At 37.3% G+C, this 18,013-nt stretch overlaps 1 protein-coding gene across 1 annotated transcript in view; it reads right to left on the reverse strand.

Annotated features, from left to right (window-relative positions):
• The window catches only part of LOC107678378 (calcineurin-binding protein cabin-1-like), a 98,014-nt gene that overhangs the window by 47,813 nt on the left and 32,188 nt on the right, over positions 1-18,013 (reverse strand). The window contains exons 28-30 of the mRNA XM_016473616.1: positions 14,991-15,056; positions 10,696-10,872; positions 9,302-9,726 (exon numbers count right to left, since the gene is read on the reverse strand). Of these exons, the coding sequence (XP_016329102.1) occupies positions 9,302-9,726; positions 10,696-10,872; positions 14,991-15,056 (668 nt within the window). The remainder of the gene's footprint in view (positions 1-9,301; positions 9,727-10,695; positions 10,873-14,990; positions 15,057-18,013) is intronic.

The following is an 18,013-nucleotide window of genomic DNA, read 5'->3' on the forward strand; positions in this document are numbered from 1 at the left end:
ATCATCGGAGATTTTTAATCCACAAGCATTCTGAGCATTATTCCTGCTTGCTGGCGTTCACATCAATCCACAAGTCGTTCTTTTAGTTTAGGCTATTTAATATAAAAGTCAATATAAAAGCAATTATGCTGTCTAACATTCTTTTACGTTAATGAGCATAGCAAATAAATTGGTATCCACTGTATCCACTCACATGTTTAAATTTTAGTCTGCTTGTTACGGTCCAAAAAAAAAAAGAAAAAATTAATACAGTCACATTACTGTATGCAATAGCCTATATGAGATAGCCCATGATCACTAGATTTTATACAGGTGTTACTATAACGATTTTGTAAATGGTGATCAGCAACCAAATATTGATAATGTGGAAGTTACTGCCTTTTGCCTTGGTGTGACTTCTCACGTTTTGCAGACAATGCAAAGGCAGAGTACATTAACTTCAAAATAGGGGTAAAAATCAAGTTTGAGCTCACAATTTTTTAATGTAGATAATTTTCATTACCAATACATCTAATTGTTAAATTTCCAGTGTCCTACCTATAATTAATTTGACTGGACAAGCAAAAAACTGCCCCGTTTCAAATTAAATTATTCTATTCTATTGTCACATAACTTCACAAAATATGATTTTGCATATGATTTTGATTTTGCATTTAGTCCAATTTTGAGTAAAAAATTCTTCTTGTAGTCAGGGTTGCCAGGTCTGTGTAACAAAACCAGCACAAATGCTACTCAAAACTAGCCCAATCACGGTCAAAACTAGCCCAATAGCATTATTATATTCACTCCAAAATTGTGTTCTGGGGTGGGGGGAGTGATGGCAGGGGTTGCACTTCAACCCGTGAACTAAAAACACAACCCACGGCAACAGTATGAATATAACCCAATTCCACAGGAAAACTTGGGACTTGGCAACACTGCTTGTTAATTTGTCACACTGGAAATCGGTTAAATCCCATTGCATTGTGGGACTGCAAATACAGTACTATTAATTTTAATCTAACCCAGCAGGCCATCCAGATATTCTATACATAAAAACTTTGCATGACCTGCCTTACTGAACCCAGGAAAACACAGAAACAACTTTAAAATGTAGACAAACAGATCCCATTACAGCTAAAGACTGAAAGCTAATCCAAACTATTGTGACACTCCAATATAATTACACTGTATCATCCCATCAAATCCATTTCCACACCGCTAATTCGCCGTTAATAAACACATAACATCAGAGCGCTGCAGTCTTCTTTATTAGGATACAGACACACACGTATCTCTCACTGTATCTCACACACTGTACAAAAGAGAGCTCAAATGCTGTTTGGGGCCATTCATTAAATCCGAGAGCTAAATTTCCATGCTTTCGCCTTGGGAACGAGTCGGGTGCGATTAAATATGTTGTGGCGGTTATAAAATCTCATGGTGGGGTGATTAAATTTCAGAGCTGAACAATCTCTGCTCAAAGATCAGACAGATTTCTCAGTGTGAAGGGATGGAGATGACATACGTGAGTCCGTTTGGTAAGAAAGTGTCTGAAAAGAGCACAAACACGTACAATGGAGAGAGAGAGAAAGAGACCTAGAGAAAGAGAGAGATGGCATGATATAGTGACTCCAAGTCTGACATGTAATAGAAATTTTGAATAAACTATTGGCTCATTGTGCATGCAATCATAATGAATAAGAACCGAAACTTCCAAGCTTCAAAAAAGGATGCACTATAACAGTAGTTCATCTGCTTTATTTCAGGTCTTCTCTTATAATAGACTGAAATTTTAAGTCATTATTCAGTGATAAACGAGAGGTTGCACTGGTGCCACTACCAGTTTGATTAACCTATAAACACTGCCATTTCTGTTGCGTTTGAGAAACATTAAACAGCAAACGGGCCAGAAGCAGAACAAAACCACACCGGCCAATTATCAGACTAACAAAACTTTTGTTAGTCTGGAGCCATGTAGATTGAAATTTAAACCATTATTCAATGATAATCTTCCTCTCCAATGAGCTGTTAACCATTGCGATTTGTGAATAAATCATTGGGATGGTTACTGTGAAGTGGATCAGCCAATTCACTGAAAAAATCTGACTCAAAGAACAGTTTGTTAAAGAACAAGGCATTGCAACTTTTCTCACATGAACTCACGATCTTCAGTGAATAAATGCAAGAGTTTTTTCACACAAAGCTATCATGTGTCTTCAGAAGGCTTGAAATATAGTGCACAAGTCATATGAAATATGTTTATGATACTTGTATGGTGCATTTTTGTCATTCTTAATTCAGGATGAAAGGACGTTGGAATGACATGAGGATGAGTAAACGATGACAAAATTGTCATTTTGGAGTGAAGCATTCCTTTAGCTACTGTAATTCAAGATATGACAGTGGGAGAAAGAACAAAACAGAAAAGAGAGCATTAGGCTGGATATGAAAGGTTATGCCAGCAGAACATAATCACAGAGATCAGGCTTTGGTCTACCCTATTCTGAAAGAAACATGAACAATAATGCTTTGGATTCTTTTCAAGTGTCCTCCTTCCATTAAGCAGTCACTGATATTATTATACATGGCTATGGATATAACAACCTTCAGTTAAAAAAAAAAACACTAACATTTCTTTCTTGCAGCAAAGCAAGCTGCTATTGTTCTGTAGAAAGGGAAGCTAAAGCTTTCATAGAAAATTCACCAGAAAGAAAAAGAGATAATGACATGCAGGGACTGTATGTCAATGTGTTTACACAGAGTTTGAAATGTTGGTTCTAATACAAACAAATGCAGTAATACGCTTTCAGGCAGGGCCCAAAATTACCACCATGTCACACTGGCCAGTGGCGAATGAATTGAGAAACTGAATTTTGTATTATTATTATAAAAAATGTAATTATGACAACAACATTTTTTCTTGCATATTAGTGACAAAAAGCGCAGGTCGGCATGTCATTTGCAGCATCATTCACAAGATGATTCAGTCTCAAACGCTCGGTCACTAAAACATCAATAGAAATTGTGATTTTGTTCCTCTATTTGCATTTGGGTGGCTCAAAAAAATGAAATTAAAAGGGGTGGTTGACTGCTTTTTTTCTTGGCTTGATTGTGTTTATGGGGTGCAGTGTAACATGTCTTCATACTTAATAAAAAAATTAAAATAATACAAAAAAAAAAACGTATTTTTCATATATTTTGCCTTTATTGTAAGCCGCTGTCTCCATTGTCATTTGAACGGCCGGTTGAGTTCCTGTTTCTATGATACCACTCCCTCAGAAATACGCAATGGGCTCAGATTGGTTAGCTGGCCCAGTGTGTTGTGATTCATTAACCGCGTACTGCACGATGTCCGGAAACTTCACGCCCATTACCATTACGGGCAATAGTTGCATGTGCTACGGTGGAATGTGAATAATGGTGTCAATATTGCCGTATCAATTTGAGGTGTGATTACATAGAAGTTTGTTGATGTTTGTACACGTTTGTCTTAGAAGTACGAAATAGCATTTAGCTAACTGGCTACTAAAGCCAAACAGCACTGGCCTTTGTTTACATCCTTGATATAACCAAAAAATTATGACAGAATCCATACATGGAAAATACATTTCTAAATAATAAAACATACTTACAGGTTGGGGCCCAACAACAGCTGCCTCTGCTTTTAAAGTGGGAACTGATCCATGTTTCAGTAATAGCCTTTGTGTGAATCCGGCATTGAACATGGCCCATGGCCCCACCCCCTTTGTTGCATGCTCCCGGGGGCGGAGTTTATGTAAATGTCTGAGTTTGTGACGTAACAAACCCGGGAAGTAGCTCGTTGTAGAATTTTAAAAGACGATATCTCAGTTTGCATAGAACTTTCAGCGCCGTAACTGCAGATATTGTTTATGCTCAAACAGCAACATTATACACTAACGTTAAAAAAGTGAAATCGCAATCAACCACCCCTTTAAAAAAAATCCATGTGTCGCCAAATGGGACTCTGGGGAAAGAAATACTAATAGAGATTACAGGTATACCTTTCATGGTGAATTTCCCATAAATAAAAGCTGAAGATACACAAGCCACAGCAGATGCTTCCTTTAGTGAGCATCAGACTGAATGTTCAAATTATTTATGGTTTTAGTATTTTTCTTTTTTTTTGCTTGTAGACTAAGCTTCAAAAGTGTTTTTTTTTTAATGTTATTGAGAGAAGTCTTTTATGCTTACCAAGGCTGTATTTATTTGATCAAAAATACAGTAAAAACAGTAATATCGTGAAATATTATTACAATTTAAATGAACAATTTTCTATTGTAATATATTCTAAAATCCTAATGTAATTTAATGTAATTTAAAATTCCTGTGATGCAAAGATGAATTTTCAGCCTCATTACTCCAGTCTTCAGTGTCACATGGTCCTTCAGAAATTATTATAATGTGCTTATTTGATGCTCAAGAAACATGTATTATTATTATCAATGTTAAAAACAATATTGTGCTGCTTAATATTTGATGGAAACTGTGATGCATTTTTTTCAGGATTCTTTGATGAACAAAGAAAAAAACAGCATTTATTTGAAATAAATATAATTTAGAAAAAAAAATTACATAATATGTTATTTACTGTCACCTTTGAATTTAATGCATCTTTGCTAGAATAAAAAAAGAAAGAAGAAAAAAGAAAGAAAAAAGAAAAAAAACTGACAATGGCCTGAAACTTTTGAAAAGTAGTGCATTTAAAATTTTATATAAACTTGTGAATTTGTTTCTCATAAAATCAATATGACTATATATTAAATATATCATATCATACAGATATGTTCATGATTATTATAATTAAATAATAATTACAAAATGGACACTTACGATTCTGGATGCTGATTGGTTAAAACAGCCGTGCAAAACACACAATAGATTAACAGCTACTGCACAGCTCCCATTAAAGGACAAGTAACAGATAATAAATGAATTTTTAAAAAGTTTAATGAAACATTTTTGATATTATTTTAAGTACTTATAAATTATAAGTAAAATAAAAAATTATAAAAGTAATACAGCACTTGATGTACTCCTATACCGCATAATAATGTGACGTCTGAAGGGCTTGCAGGCACGCCACTGCTGTGCCTAACAAAGGCCATCAGCCCATTCGAGCAGGAAGCTGATTTATTTAGCACGGGTTTTTACATGACTTGACAACATTCTGTATGTAAAGTCAGCATGGGGAATCCCACTGACCCCATGTGCACACTTATCGACTTCACATATCAACCACAAGTAAAAAACAAACTGCAGCGGATACATTAGACTTCAGGCAAGTGTAAGTGGTTTGTTTAGTGGTCAGGGGTGTTACACAACATTCTGGCATTGCGCTTAACTCGGCACTACTGCTCTTTTTACACCCATGAGGTGAGTGGGCAGTTTTCAATGCCCAGTCTTACTATCTGTAGGTTGTGGCATCCACCGTGCATGGGCTTTAAACACACACACACACACACACACACACACACACACACACACTAGTGAATATGATATCATCCTCTTGGCTGAGTTAGTGTTAGAGATGCACATATATCTAGAGCTGATTCTGGTGTTCTTGTGCAGTAGATGGTTATTGTAAAGCGTATGCGTATCTTTTTTTATGTCAAAATACTTTCCAGCATTATGTGCAGAGACAACTATAAGTATACTTACAAGCCAGTTGCAGTTTGATTTCCTAAAATAATAAACACCGTGAAGATTACAAAACACTGTTTGTGTGGCTCAACACTGACTCAGTCAATGGGGTGGGACTAAACAAGGTGAATCTCATTAACACCGTCAAGAAATGTCATGGTTATACTTCACCCTAAAATCAAGTAAGGAATAATTGACGACGGGCGTGCATTACACCTCGGGTGTGCATTATTTTATAATAATTTAACGGACCGGAGTCAATTATTCCGCTTATACTATGGTTCCCACACCTAGAGACATTGTTCAGATGATGTATTTCAAGACATTCGTCCGGTTTTGTCCTTAGACTCTTGTGAGAAGGATTCATTTCTTACGCATCTCATCCAGCGCCTCGGTTGGTAATTCCAAATTGTAATTTTAGACCTAGTAACGGTGGCTTGAGCCGTTGCTAGTAATGCAGTTATTAATGCAGTTATGGGAGAGAGAGATTAAGCGTGCGTGAATTAGCTGAGTCTGTGTGTCTCTCAACACTGTTCGGCAGCAGCGAGTCTACTAATAGCGAAACACATCTGCTTCAAGAACAGCGGCGTTATTACCTTGCTAATGACAAATGACATGTAGCTTTTAAGTTGCTAAACTATTTTACTGATAAAATCATCAGAGCAGCACTGACAACACGTTTCTGTGCACGTGTATGTTTCTGTGTGTGTGTGTGTGTGTGTGTGTGTGTGTGTGTGTCAGTACTGTATGAGTGTGCGTTTGTAAGAGAGAGAGAGTGGGAGAGATAGCGTATGTGCTTTCTGTACATAATAAAACAATTTTGTGGCAAAAACATGGGAGATAATTTGTCGTTTTTATCCTATTGTTTACTCTATTTATTAGCTTGGTCAGTGTCGTTGTGGGTTTTTGGTTCTTTTGCTGTTGTAGGCTGTAAGGACCTTTGAAATAACTGAAAACATTTGGCGAAGTGATATGGACATGTAATGCGGTCAAGACCTGCCTAGAACTACTTTAGCTGTGAATTTCCCTGAAAATAATCGCACACCTTAGAATGTTCGTCAGCCAATCAGATTCAAGCATTCAACAGCCCCGTACTATAAAAAGAAATAATCTGCATAAAGAAAATGAAGACTGTCTCGAAGACCATTACGTAAATTCTTAGTTGTCTACTGTAAATTGAGAAAATATCATTCTGATTAGTATAATGGGAAAAAAGTTATTAAATTATTATTACACTACACATTTAACAGTAAAGTACATCTGTAAATAGTATTTTTGTATGTTTTTAGCATTTGTTATTAATGCAAATTTGTTTTCACACTACAGTAGAGAATGAGATTTTTATTTTTATTCATAAGATTCACTGACCTGTTCAACCAATAGCAGAATTTATGAAGCATTCAGTATCATTGATAAACTTGTAGTTTTTGTTAATATTCTGAATGAGATTTTATTTTTATATTGTCTTATGTTTTCATATACATTTTTGAAGTTTCAGTAATTTTGTTGTTTTTGTAATTTTTCTTATTTTTTTTTGTCTATATGGTTTCATTGAGTTGTAGCTTTTAGCTTTAGTTTATGTAGTTTTAGTTATTTTAGTACTTCAACTTAAACTAAACAAAGGCGAGAAATGCTGCCTTGGCAACTAGCTGAAATAAAGTAAATTTTGTTAAAATTGTATTTCAGTTAATATTTTATTTTAGTTTTAGTTAACGATAACTCCGACAGGAAGTGTTTGAAAAACCGGTGTAACAAGTTTTTTTTTTTTTTATAAGAGAAATAAAAAGTATATGTTTATTTTATTTTTAGTTTATGATAATGGTGTTTGAAAAACATGTATAAAAAGTTTATTTTTATTTATTTTATAACAGGCATTAAAGATTATAGCATATTATAACATGAATATTTATGTAGTACTTTAAAATATGATGTTACTTGAAATTGTATTAATATTAAATTATTAATATACTAATAATAATAATTGTTGCGTGACTATGCATTTGGTTACATGACACTTGACAGGTTTGGTAGAATATGTAAAATAGAAGAAAAGTTTGAACTATGTAGTAATTAATAAACTTTAGTGTATTTGTAGTCCTTCAGAAAAACTTCAGACTAAAAAGGAGTCAAAACTGTGAATTTCACCAAAATACATTAGCACAACAGGGTTGCAAACTCATCATGGGTGAAAAAGACGCGACCCCTGGGAAGAAAAAATTGTAACTATACTTTAAAATATTATTATTTTCAGTGTTGGGCAGTAATGCATTACTTATTAGTAATTTGATTTCTTTTTTAGTAACAGAGAAATTTAACGAGTTATAATTTCCAAAATAAAAATTAGAGTATAGTTCCAAGTCAAGGTCTCTATATGTCACCGCTGTGTTACATCATTGCCAACAGAATGCAGTGTTTTATCTTCTACAGTAGATTTTAAAAGGGTGTAGCACACGTGACGACCTCTACCTGAGACCTACTTTGACTGGTAAGCGCCTGCGAGGCGAAAGTGACGTGACATGTGGCCAAGTATGGTGACCCATACTTGGAATTAGTGCTCTGCATTTAACCCATCCAAAGTGCACACACACAGCAGTGAACACACACCCGGAGCAGTGGGCAGCCATTTATGCTGCGGCGCCCGGGGATACTACCAACCAAAAAAAAAACTCCGCTTGGAGAGAGAAAAGTACACTTTCTATTTTGAATTTATTTCTGTCAAAGGCAAGAACATTATTGTGGGTTGCCAATTATGTGGGGCGAAGAAAATCTGTTCAACCGTGAAAAACTCCACATCCTATTTAAAACACCTGAAAGAGCAGCACAGCACTGTAAAACTTCTCGAGAAAGTACTGGGCGCGGAGAGCAGTGCGTCAACTTGAACTGTCGAGTCCAGTGCTAGTGGATTAGAGACCTGCACTCCCGTGGGACCCAACGCAACAGAGTGCGGCGCGGGATGAGATTTGATGGGCGGGTGTGGGTGGGTAGAGACTCGTGTGTGAGCGGGATGCGGGAGAATAAAATGATTCGCTGGACTCACGCAAAATAGAAATATCTAAACATAAAATATCCAAAAACAAATAAATTATTATTCATCTATTGCACAACAGCAACAAGAAAACTATATGTTATAACTGAGAGATTATACAGCTTATAACAGCTTTTAATAGAGATTACAAAGGGAGTGCTCTTTGCTCACATTCTGCCATGCCAAACCATGCACGCAGCAGCCTATGCTTGCTTTTAGTTAAAAATAACAGTGGTTTGTGAATGTTAATGCTTTAATAACATTAATAATATTTTATCGGTAGCGTTTATGCTGGGATGTTGTGGCTAGGCAACACGAAACTTACTATTTCATGCAAATTTCTTGGATGTACAGAAAAAAAGTAACGTAACTATTGATGTAACTAATTACTTTTGAAATAAAGTAATCAGAACAGTAACTTGATTACTTTTAAAAGGAGTAATCAGTAATTTAATTACATTTCCAGAGTAACTTGCACAACACTGATTATTTTTTGAAACAGAGTTAAAACAAAAAAAGATCTCTACTTCATTTGTCTCAGACCACATGCAAGTTTGCATTCTTGTATTTCAGTCGTGCAGAAATTATACACTGTGAGGTGTGTGTACAAAGTGTGTGTGTGTATATGCGCACCTTGTGTTTCTTGCTGTAGGAGTACAGGTGGGCCAGACGATAGAGACTCTTGTAGTGTTGCGGGTAGCGACTCAGACACAGGAAGAGAGACCTCACACACACTTCCACTAGTGTTTTCCTCTGCTCTCTCCATCCCGGCGGAAGACACTTAGGCAACTCTATCACCTCCAGCGGAGGCGGCGGCGGCGGCTCTGGCCTGCGCTTGCACTCACTGGAGGAGCTGGTCTGGGGGTGGGGTCTGTGTGGTTGGGCGGAGTGCAGTGGCAGAGGTGGAGCTTGGGTAGGGGTGTCTGTGGTAGGGGTTTTGGGGACGGAGGCCTCAGGGGAGGTGATGGATAAGGTGGTGTCTGAAGACTCTTGTGTGACTGAAGATTCTTGAGAGAGTGTGGCAGAGCTGATATCCATGTTCTTGTCCTCCAAGGGGCCTGTGGGATTTTAAGAGGGCAGAGGTGACCACCAGCTGCAGATATTGACTGTAAAAAGCAACAGAGTAGGAAATGAAATGATGATCTACTGTGTTTTGTGATCCTGGCAAGACAGATATTGGCTGAATTTCAGGAAAACTGTCAAGAACATGTCTGGCTTTTATTTAAATCCAATATCAAAAGAAAATGCTAAGAAATTATGGTAGCACTTTATTTTAAGGACCAGTTCTCACTATTAACTAGTCGCTTATTAGCATGCAAATTATTAGCATATTGGCTGTTTATTAGTACTTATAATATTAATGCCTTATTCTGCATGAACTAATTTTAGATCCCTTAATCTCTACCCCATACTTAAACTTAACAACTACCTTATTAACTATTAATAAGCAGAAAATTAGGAGTCGTAGTTAATAGTTAATTAATAGTGAGAATTGGTCCCCATACAAAAATGTGACTGAAATTATTTTTAGCTTAAAGAAAATTAAGACATTTTCAAGACAATTAAGATCATTTTACATTCAATTATTTTTAGAGTTATTCAATAATTTCACTAAAAAAAAAATGAAACAAAAAACTAATTACAATATTTATATACAACCGTACAAAAGTTTGGGGTTGGTGAGTGTTTACAAAAATATAAGAATACAATATGGTAAATATTAACACTAAATGCTAAATCTTAAATAAATTTTACCACAATTAAGCAAATATAATTCAATTTTTTTAACCATAATGAGAATATGACGGGAGATGTGCCTAATAACCATTAAGTATTTACTGGTTAATCTGTTGGCAGCCACCTTTATCATGATTATTATTATGATTGTAACCATGTGTTAACCAGTTCGAGAGTCACTCCTGAGCTCCACAGACAGAACAAACAGTTATAGGTTAAAAATTCATAAATCATAAATTATTTCCAAAACGTTGCATTAAGTACGCGTTTAGAAGAACTGGGATCAATACCTGCATCCTCTGCTGTGGCCGGTTTCTCTTTTCCAGTGGCATTTGATTCTTCTGGAAAAATACTACACTTCCCAGAATCGACCTTGTGGCTGCTGTCCTGTGAGCTGGTGGCGTCCATGAAGACATCCTGCAAGGAGCTGGAGTCCGACATGCCAGCAACGGTGTCCTGACTTTGCTCTGATTTAGGGAAAAAAATACACCACACAATTACACTCATTCAACAAGAGCGTCCTCCTCAGTCCTTTGTAAATATTAATGTATTTAAAAAGACCCTTTATTCATTTATTGTTTCAGAGTAGCCCAATTTGCACAATCCACCAATCAACACGGATCCCCAGATGAATTGTGTGATAACCTCCAATGAACACAAGGCTGGAAACATTTACTGGATTGACAGATTTACAAATGTAGCTATTCCTGAAGAGCAGGCAGGCTTATGTTGGAACAAGGTTTTGGATTTTAACATGGAGAAAGTGAAATCAAAATTCTGTACCTGAAAACATTTGCTATCATTTTCTACAAATTAAAGGAACAGTAATAAAGTGCTGCAAAAATGAGTCCTAAAACCGGGAAACCAGTTAGAACCAGTTTTCTATGACATAAAATACATCAGTAATATCCCACTTGTGATTTTTTTTTTTTAAGGTATTACGTGTCTTGAAATACGTAATTACAAGTGGGACTACAAATACTTTCTTTAACATTAAATCAAACGGGTAAACTCATCTATTCATTAGTCTGCTTTTACCACCTTGTTCTGTTTATAATCGCAATCTTGCAAACTATTTTAACTCAAACTTTCCAACTTGTAGATTTTTAATAAAAATTGAAAGAGTTGTCGGAAGCTTAATGGTAGTGACATTGAAGTCACATGACAGTGGTGTAGTTAATTTATGGCCTTTTTAGCTGTTTACTTCCAGCGATTGCTCAAAAGTTTACATACTCCTTATACAAAATACTGACCGAATTTTCTGTTATTTATGAGATGATGCTTCCTCGCCCTTGATGTAATTTTCCATTTTTTGTGAACAAAACGTTTAAGAATCATAAACTTTTGTTGGTCACTGAGCTTACCGTCTGCAATAATCCAAAAGCCAATTGAAAAATCCTATTCGGGTTTGTAGAGGGGGAAAAAACACCTCATTACTGCAGCACTCTATTAAAGGGATAGTTCACCCAAAAATGAAAATTTGATGTTTATCTGCTTACCCCCAGGGCATCCAAGATGTCTACTATCATAGATATGTATAGATGCCCTATTCGACCGCTCCAGATACGTTGACGCGTCCGCCATTTTGGATCGTATCGCGGCCCATAGAAACAGTCACTAATGAGGCATCTACTTATACTGCATATATCTATGTCTACTATGCCATAGCATGTACATGCGTCATGCGCCGGATGTTGTGAACGCGCTCAGGACAGTTGGACATCGCGGTGGATCAGAGGTAAAAAAATGATATAAATACTGCCATCTAGTGGCTGTATTTGTACTTTCAGGTAATGCAAGCATAGACGTACTGTTTTTAACCTTCTTAGCTATTACAGTGTCAGTTTATGTCCAATCTCCATAAAATTTTGCATGATTGTTTAGAATAATATAATGCACGAGTTTACATAGATTTGTGATGTTTTGAGTTTTCATTTTAAGATTTATAGACATTTGGGTACACTAGATCAAGACCGTATTACGAAATGGTCCTGTTATAACTGTCCAAATGCAAATTTTCAAATTTTTTTGATTATTCTTGATCTAGAAAGTCCAGAGAAATGTACTGCACTGATTGTATCGATTTTGAGTTTAAAACCTACGACTAGTTCACAAAAGAAGTTTTTTAAAATAATCTCAAATATTTAATGAATAGTTTGATTGACAGCATTGGTCCTAGAGGCAAAGTTATTCAGAATGAGGAGATCTATGCAGGGTTTAATTTGGTTTTGTCTGTGTATGTTTTATTTTACTCTCAAAGCCGTGGAGCCCACTGACTGCCATTACATGACTGACAGACTGCAACGGTTTGAGTTAAAAATCTTCGTTTGTGTTCTACTGAAGAAACAAAGTCACCTACATCTTGGATGTCCTGGGGGTAAGCAGATAAACATCAAATTTTCATTTTTGGGTGAACTATCCCTTTAAGCCACAAAACAAAAATTCTGTCATTATTTACTCACCCTCATGTTCAACCAAATCCATATGCTCTTAACTTTCTACTGCAGAACACAAAATGTTGTAATGTTTTGCTTCTACCTACTCTGAAAGTCAATGAGGACAAACTGTTAAAAAGGAAAAAAAAGCACTAAAAAAAAGTTGTCTATGACTTATATTCCAAGTCTTCTGATTTGTGTGAGGAAATTAAAAATACTAAAATTTAAGTAGTTATTCACTGTTGATATTTCCTTTCACAGTAATTCTCATACCTGATTTGTACTTTTGCATATTCAAACAGATGAATGGACTTTCTCGCTTAAAGGGGTCATATGATGCTTTTTTAAAGATCATTATTTTGTGTATTTGGTGTAACAGAACATGTTGACATGCTTTAATGTTCAAAAAACACATTATTTTTCAAATACTGTACATTATTGTAGGTCCTCTATGCCCCGCCTCTCTCAAACGCTTCATTTTCTACAAAGTCCCTCCTTCCGACAAGCGCAGTCTGCTCTGATTGGTTGATAAAGAATATCTCTTTGGTTTTGAGACTTTAGTCTTTGCAACTTCAGGGATCTTATCTATGCACAATCAGCTTGTAACACTCCAAAGAGAAAGGAAAACTTGAAATCGCATCATATGACCCCTTTAAGTCATACAGGTTTGGAAGGACATTACGGTGAGTAATTAATGAAAGAAGTTACATTTTTTGAGTGAACTATTCCTTTAACAGGTACAGTGGTTTTGATCCAGGTCTGAGGTCAGAGGTTACAGGGCGCATGTTTCAATGCGGTGTCAAATCAGCCTGCTCCTGAGGTAGAGCAAAGCGCTTGAAAATATTGTGCTTTTCAGCAAGCCCAGAAAAGAAAGTTAATGTAATTCCTCTTGTGCTGCCCACAAACAAGCAGAAAAAGCCCCTGAGCATGCTGGGAGTGTCAGCATTTGGCACAGAGGGTAGAAATTCATTAGCACACACCATCACCTCCATGACACAACAGAGTGCGATGGCAACACCCCCCTCCCCTCCACCACAGAACATCAACACACCCGCACACTCAGTGTGAATGGGAAAAATGGCGCTGTGTCAGCACAAAATTGCAGCTTCCTGCAGAGCGCATTAGCAGCTATAGGCCAACACTGCCAAGAGGCCCATTAGTTGGTCTGCTACAGATTTCAACAGGAGCTCAAGAGTATGCTAAAGACACAAAGAAGGTCTAGACGGGACCCGGTTATGTGCTGGGAAGTGCTAGACAGAGAAAATGACAGGCGTTTCAGTGCAGAAAAGACTGATCCGATTGAGGGGAGAAATCATCAACAGAGTAAGAGTGCTGTAACATTAATTGCACAGAAGAAAAGGGCTTTTGTTTTGAAAAGGTCAAGTGTTACTGCATAATAATCTTTGATGTGACCCACAGTAAATATTAGAACAGTGAATATTGGGGTCACTTTCCTCAAAAGCAGAGCGCACAACCAAACTATAGCGCCAATACAGTTATTGTTATTCCAATATAGTGTCAGTTATAAATGCTGAGAATTAAAACAATCAGAATAATGAGCTCAACAGTAAGGTCATTAAAGTAAAAAAAAAAAAAATCTTCATTGTGAAATATTTTTCGAATGTAGACAAACAAAAATTTAAAAAGTGTTTAATTGCGCATTCTCAGTGAAATTCATTAAACATACCATATTTCAGGAGGTTAGCTACATAATGTTAGCTAAAGGCTGAAGTTGCTCTTAAGGTCCGTTTACATTAGCAAAATTTTGCTGGATAAAATGGTTGTTTATAGTGTAGCGATGTATAAAGCACAGCTCACACAGAAGTCACTTTCAAACCAAACAGCATACTGTTTGTCAACATGGCAAATCTGCACAACCAAGTTGACCCCGTTGTGAAATCTGCGCGGGGTGAAATCTTTAATCTATTAAGTATTGAACGATCTTTGAAATTCCAGTGGGGAAAATGGAATCCAAGCCCTCTGTAAAACTAAGTGCATAGTCACTGTTGAGCTCTATGGTGTTCAGGGTTCTTGACCTTTGGACACACACCAGTTGTTTATTCGTTGGGGAACTTAAGCTCTGCTTTTGAGGAATGATAGGCGAGCCAGTAGTTTCGTACTATCGGTTGTGCGAGGAAGGGCGTCTGTACCATACACAGATCCTGGCCGCAAAGCAGAGAAACACAGGCAGTAGTCATGGTCACGTGAGAAGTCAGCTGTAGAGGAAATTCAGTTTAGAACACGTTTCATAACCTGGAGAAAAGTCATACAGTTGTATATTTTGTGTACCGCTGTAGAGTGAATAGAGGAGATCTTTCATTATCTGTTGTGCTGAGAAATGGGCAGCTTTTAAAGGTTATTTCTGAGTCATATTTCACCACATTTTGGGGGAAAATTGTGTTGAAAATGATGCCTCAAAGCAAAACTAGGCATCATCATCTTCGCTCAGAATATCTTTTCTTTTGATTTTGAGGTAAAATAAGACCTGCATGTGTTTTCATGACATTGACACATTAAGGCCCCGATATACTTCAAGCGAAATCAAAGACTTGAACTGTTGTGACAGCATTTCAAACAAAATTAAGCCGAAGCAAATTTCGTTCGTTAGTTCGTTTCGGGAGTTTGCGAGCTCCGCCTTCACTGACATGCAAATCTCCAATGAATTGTCTATTTTTTAAAGGGGTCATATGATGTTGCTAAAAAGAACATTATTTGGTGTATTTGGTGTAATGAAATGTGTTTATGCGGTTTAAGGTTCTTGGAAGGCCAAACAAAGTAGTTTCACAACGAAACACACAGAGGCTTGAGTGAGCGGTGCGGCCGGCGGATTCGACAAAGGAGACTTGCGGCAACCACATGTTACTATAATACAGCGAGAATAAAAGTTACGCCTTCTTTCTTTGCGTGAACATTTGGGCGGCGTTATGCAAATCTTCCCACACAGTGACGTAGATATGTGGGGGAGTGTTAGAACGAGCCGTTTTAGGTAGGTGTGGCTGACTCTTAACTTTTATAAAGAATATCTCTTTGGATTTGAGACTTTAGTCTTTGCAACTTTACAGATCTTCTTTATGCACCAAGAGCTTGTAACACTCCAAAGAGAAAGGAAAAATTGAAATCGCATCATATGACCCCTTTAACTGAGAGGAAAACGCACATATTTACATATTCATCTAAATGCCGTTCTCGCAGTGTTGAGATCGAAAGAACAAAAAAAAAAGAGCGAAGAACAAAAAGAACTTCACTGCGAGTATATTGGGGCCTTTAAAATCAACAATCATACAGAAGGAGAGTGAATTCATCAGGTCTTGAACTGTTGTATCAGCTGATAAAGACGCTAAACTCATCCATTCACCAACATTTGCAGAAAAAGCCGTTTAAGCTTCCCACTGTCTTTACCAAACCACATTATTCAGAACAACCCACAAGAACAATCTCCCTTGCACATGTGAGCACGGCAGACACGTTGGTCTAATGTCAGTTTGCACACAGAGCAGTGCGGAGTGCATTGTGGGAAGTCTTTGTTGAATCAGGGAGCTGACCCATCATGCACCCATTAAGAAGCAGCAGGTGGGAAGCAGGTCAGAGGCAGGCAGAGAGGGAGCAGGCAGGAGGCAGCAGGGAGACAGGGAAACTAAAGCAGGCCATGGGAGCGACTGAGGAATATGGGCAACATGTCACAATGTTCACCTTTAAAAACCACACTTCAAATCTGCAGCAAGCCGTTGTGGTTTCAGTGAAGCAATGACATGAGGCCAGCCACAAAAAAATGACTAAATAAACAAAAAAACATGAAAACAATCAGGGCTGCACTACATATTATTAGTAATATATTATTTAATGGGATATACTGTATTATTCACAGATAACTGGAAAACTGAAAACAATTATCAACAATAAAAATACAGTACCCATCTTAGAGGATTGGTTTTTTGGGGGAAGTCGTGGCCTAATGGTTAGAGAGTCGGACTCATAACCCAAAGGTTGTGGGTTCGAGTCTCGTACCGGCAGGGATTGTAGGTGGGGGGAGTGAATGTACAGCGCTCTCTCCCACCTTCAATACCACGACTGAGATGCCCTTGAGCAAGGCACCGAACCCCCAACTGCTTCCCGGGCGCCGCAGCATAAATGGCTGCCCACTGCTCCGGGTGTGTGTTCACGGTGTGTGTGTGTTCACTGCTGTGTGTGTGCACTTTGGATGGGTAAATGCAGAGCACTAATTCCTAGTATGGGTCACCATACTTGGCCACATGTCACTTCACTTCATTAGAGGTCGCTCACACATGAAGTGTGTTCTTGCACTGTTTCACTGTTTTTTCAGCAACTTACATCATGAGCGCTCAAGCTTAAATAAAGCATCCATTACCGGGGTTGGGGAGTAACGGAATACATGTAACGGCGTTACGTTATCAGGATACAAAAATCTAGTAATCCGTTACAGTTACTTCAAAAAACAAAGTATTCAGATTACGGTTACATTTTGTAAAAAGTGGGAATACTATCAGGATTACATTTGTTTCATTTAAAATTAAATGAGGTTTTTTTTACAGAATAACGCTATATTTAGCACTGCTTCATCATACAGTAGCTCCTGGTTCTGTTGACACATGTTGACTCACGTGAGCCACCTGCGGGTGCGTGCGCAAATAACACCCATCTACAATTATTCTCCTCAAAGGCGGGATGAGACGCTGCTATGGTTAATTACGATGCTTCCTGCTGGGAAATGCGTTTTCATGCCCTGAAATTTCAGAGTTATTTTGTCTTCAAAAAGGATAAAGGAAATAACATAGTTGTACAGCGTAAGCTATGCATGAAGACTTTAAATTAATTAGTATTTTGACATAATAACGCTATATTTAGCGCTGTTTCATCATAGTTCCTGGTTCTGTTGACACTCATGTTGACTCACATGAGCCACCTGCTGGTGCATGCGCAAATAACACCCGTCTACCATTATTCTGCTACAGTAAATGAATTACGATGCTTCTTGCTGGGAAAAACGTTTTCTTATCTGGAAATTTCAGTTATTTTGTTTTCAAAGAGGATAAAGGAAATAACATAGTTGTACAGCGTAAGCTATGCATGAAGACTCTTGCAGCGTAAGCTATGCATGTACAGCGTAAGCTATGCATGAAGACTCTTGCTTTAATAAAGGCTAATCAACCAACTT

The sequence above is a fragment of the Sinocyclocheilus anshuiensis genome, unplaced genomic scaffold (assembly GCF_001515605.1).
Source record: "Sinocyclocheilus anshuiensis isolate Anshui unplaced genomic scaffold, SAMN03320099.WGS_v1.1 scaffold112, whole genome shotgun sequence".
NCBI lineage: Eukaryota > Metazoa > Chordata > Actinopteri > Cypriniformes > Cyprinidae > Sinocyclocheilus > Sinocyclocheilus anshuiensis.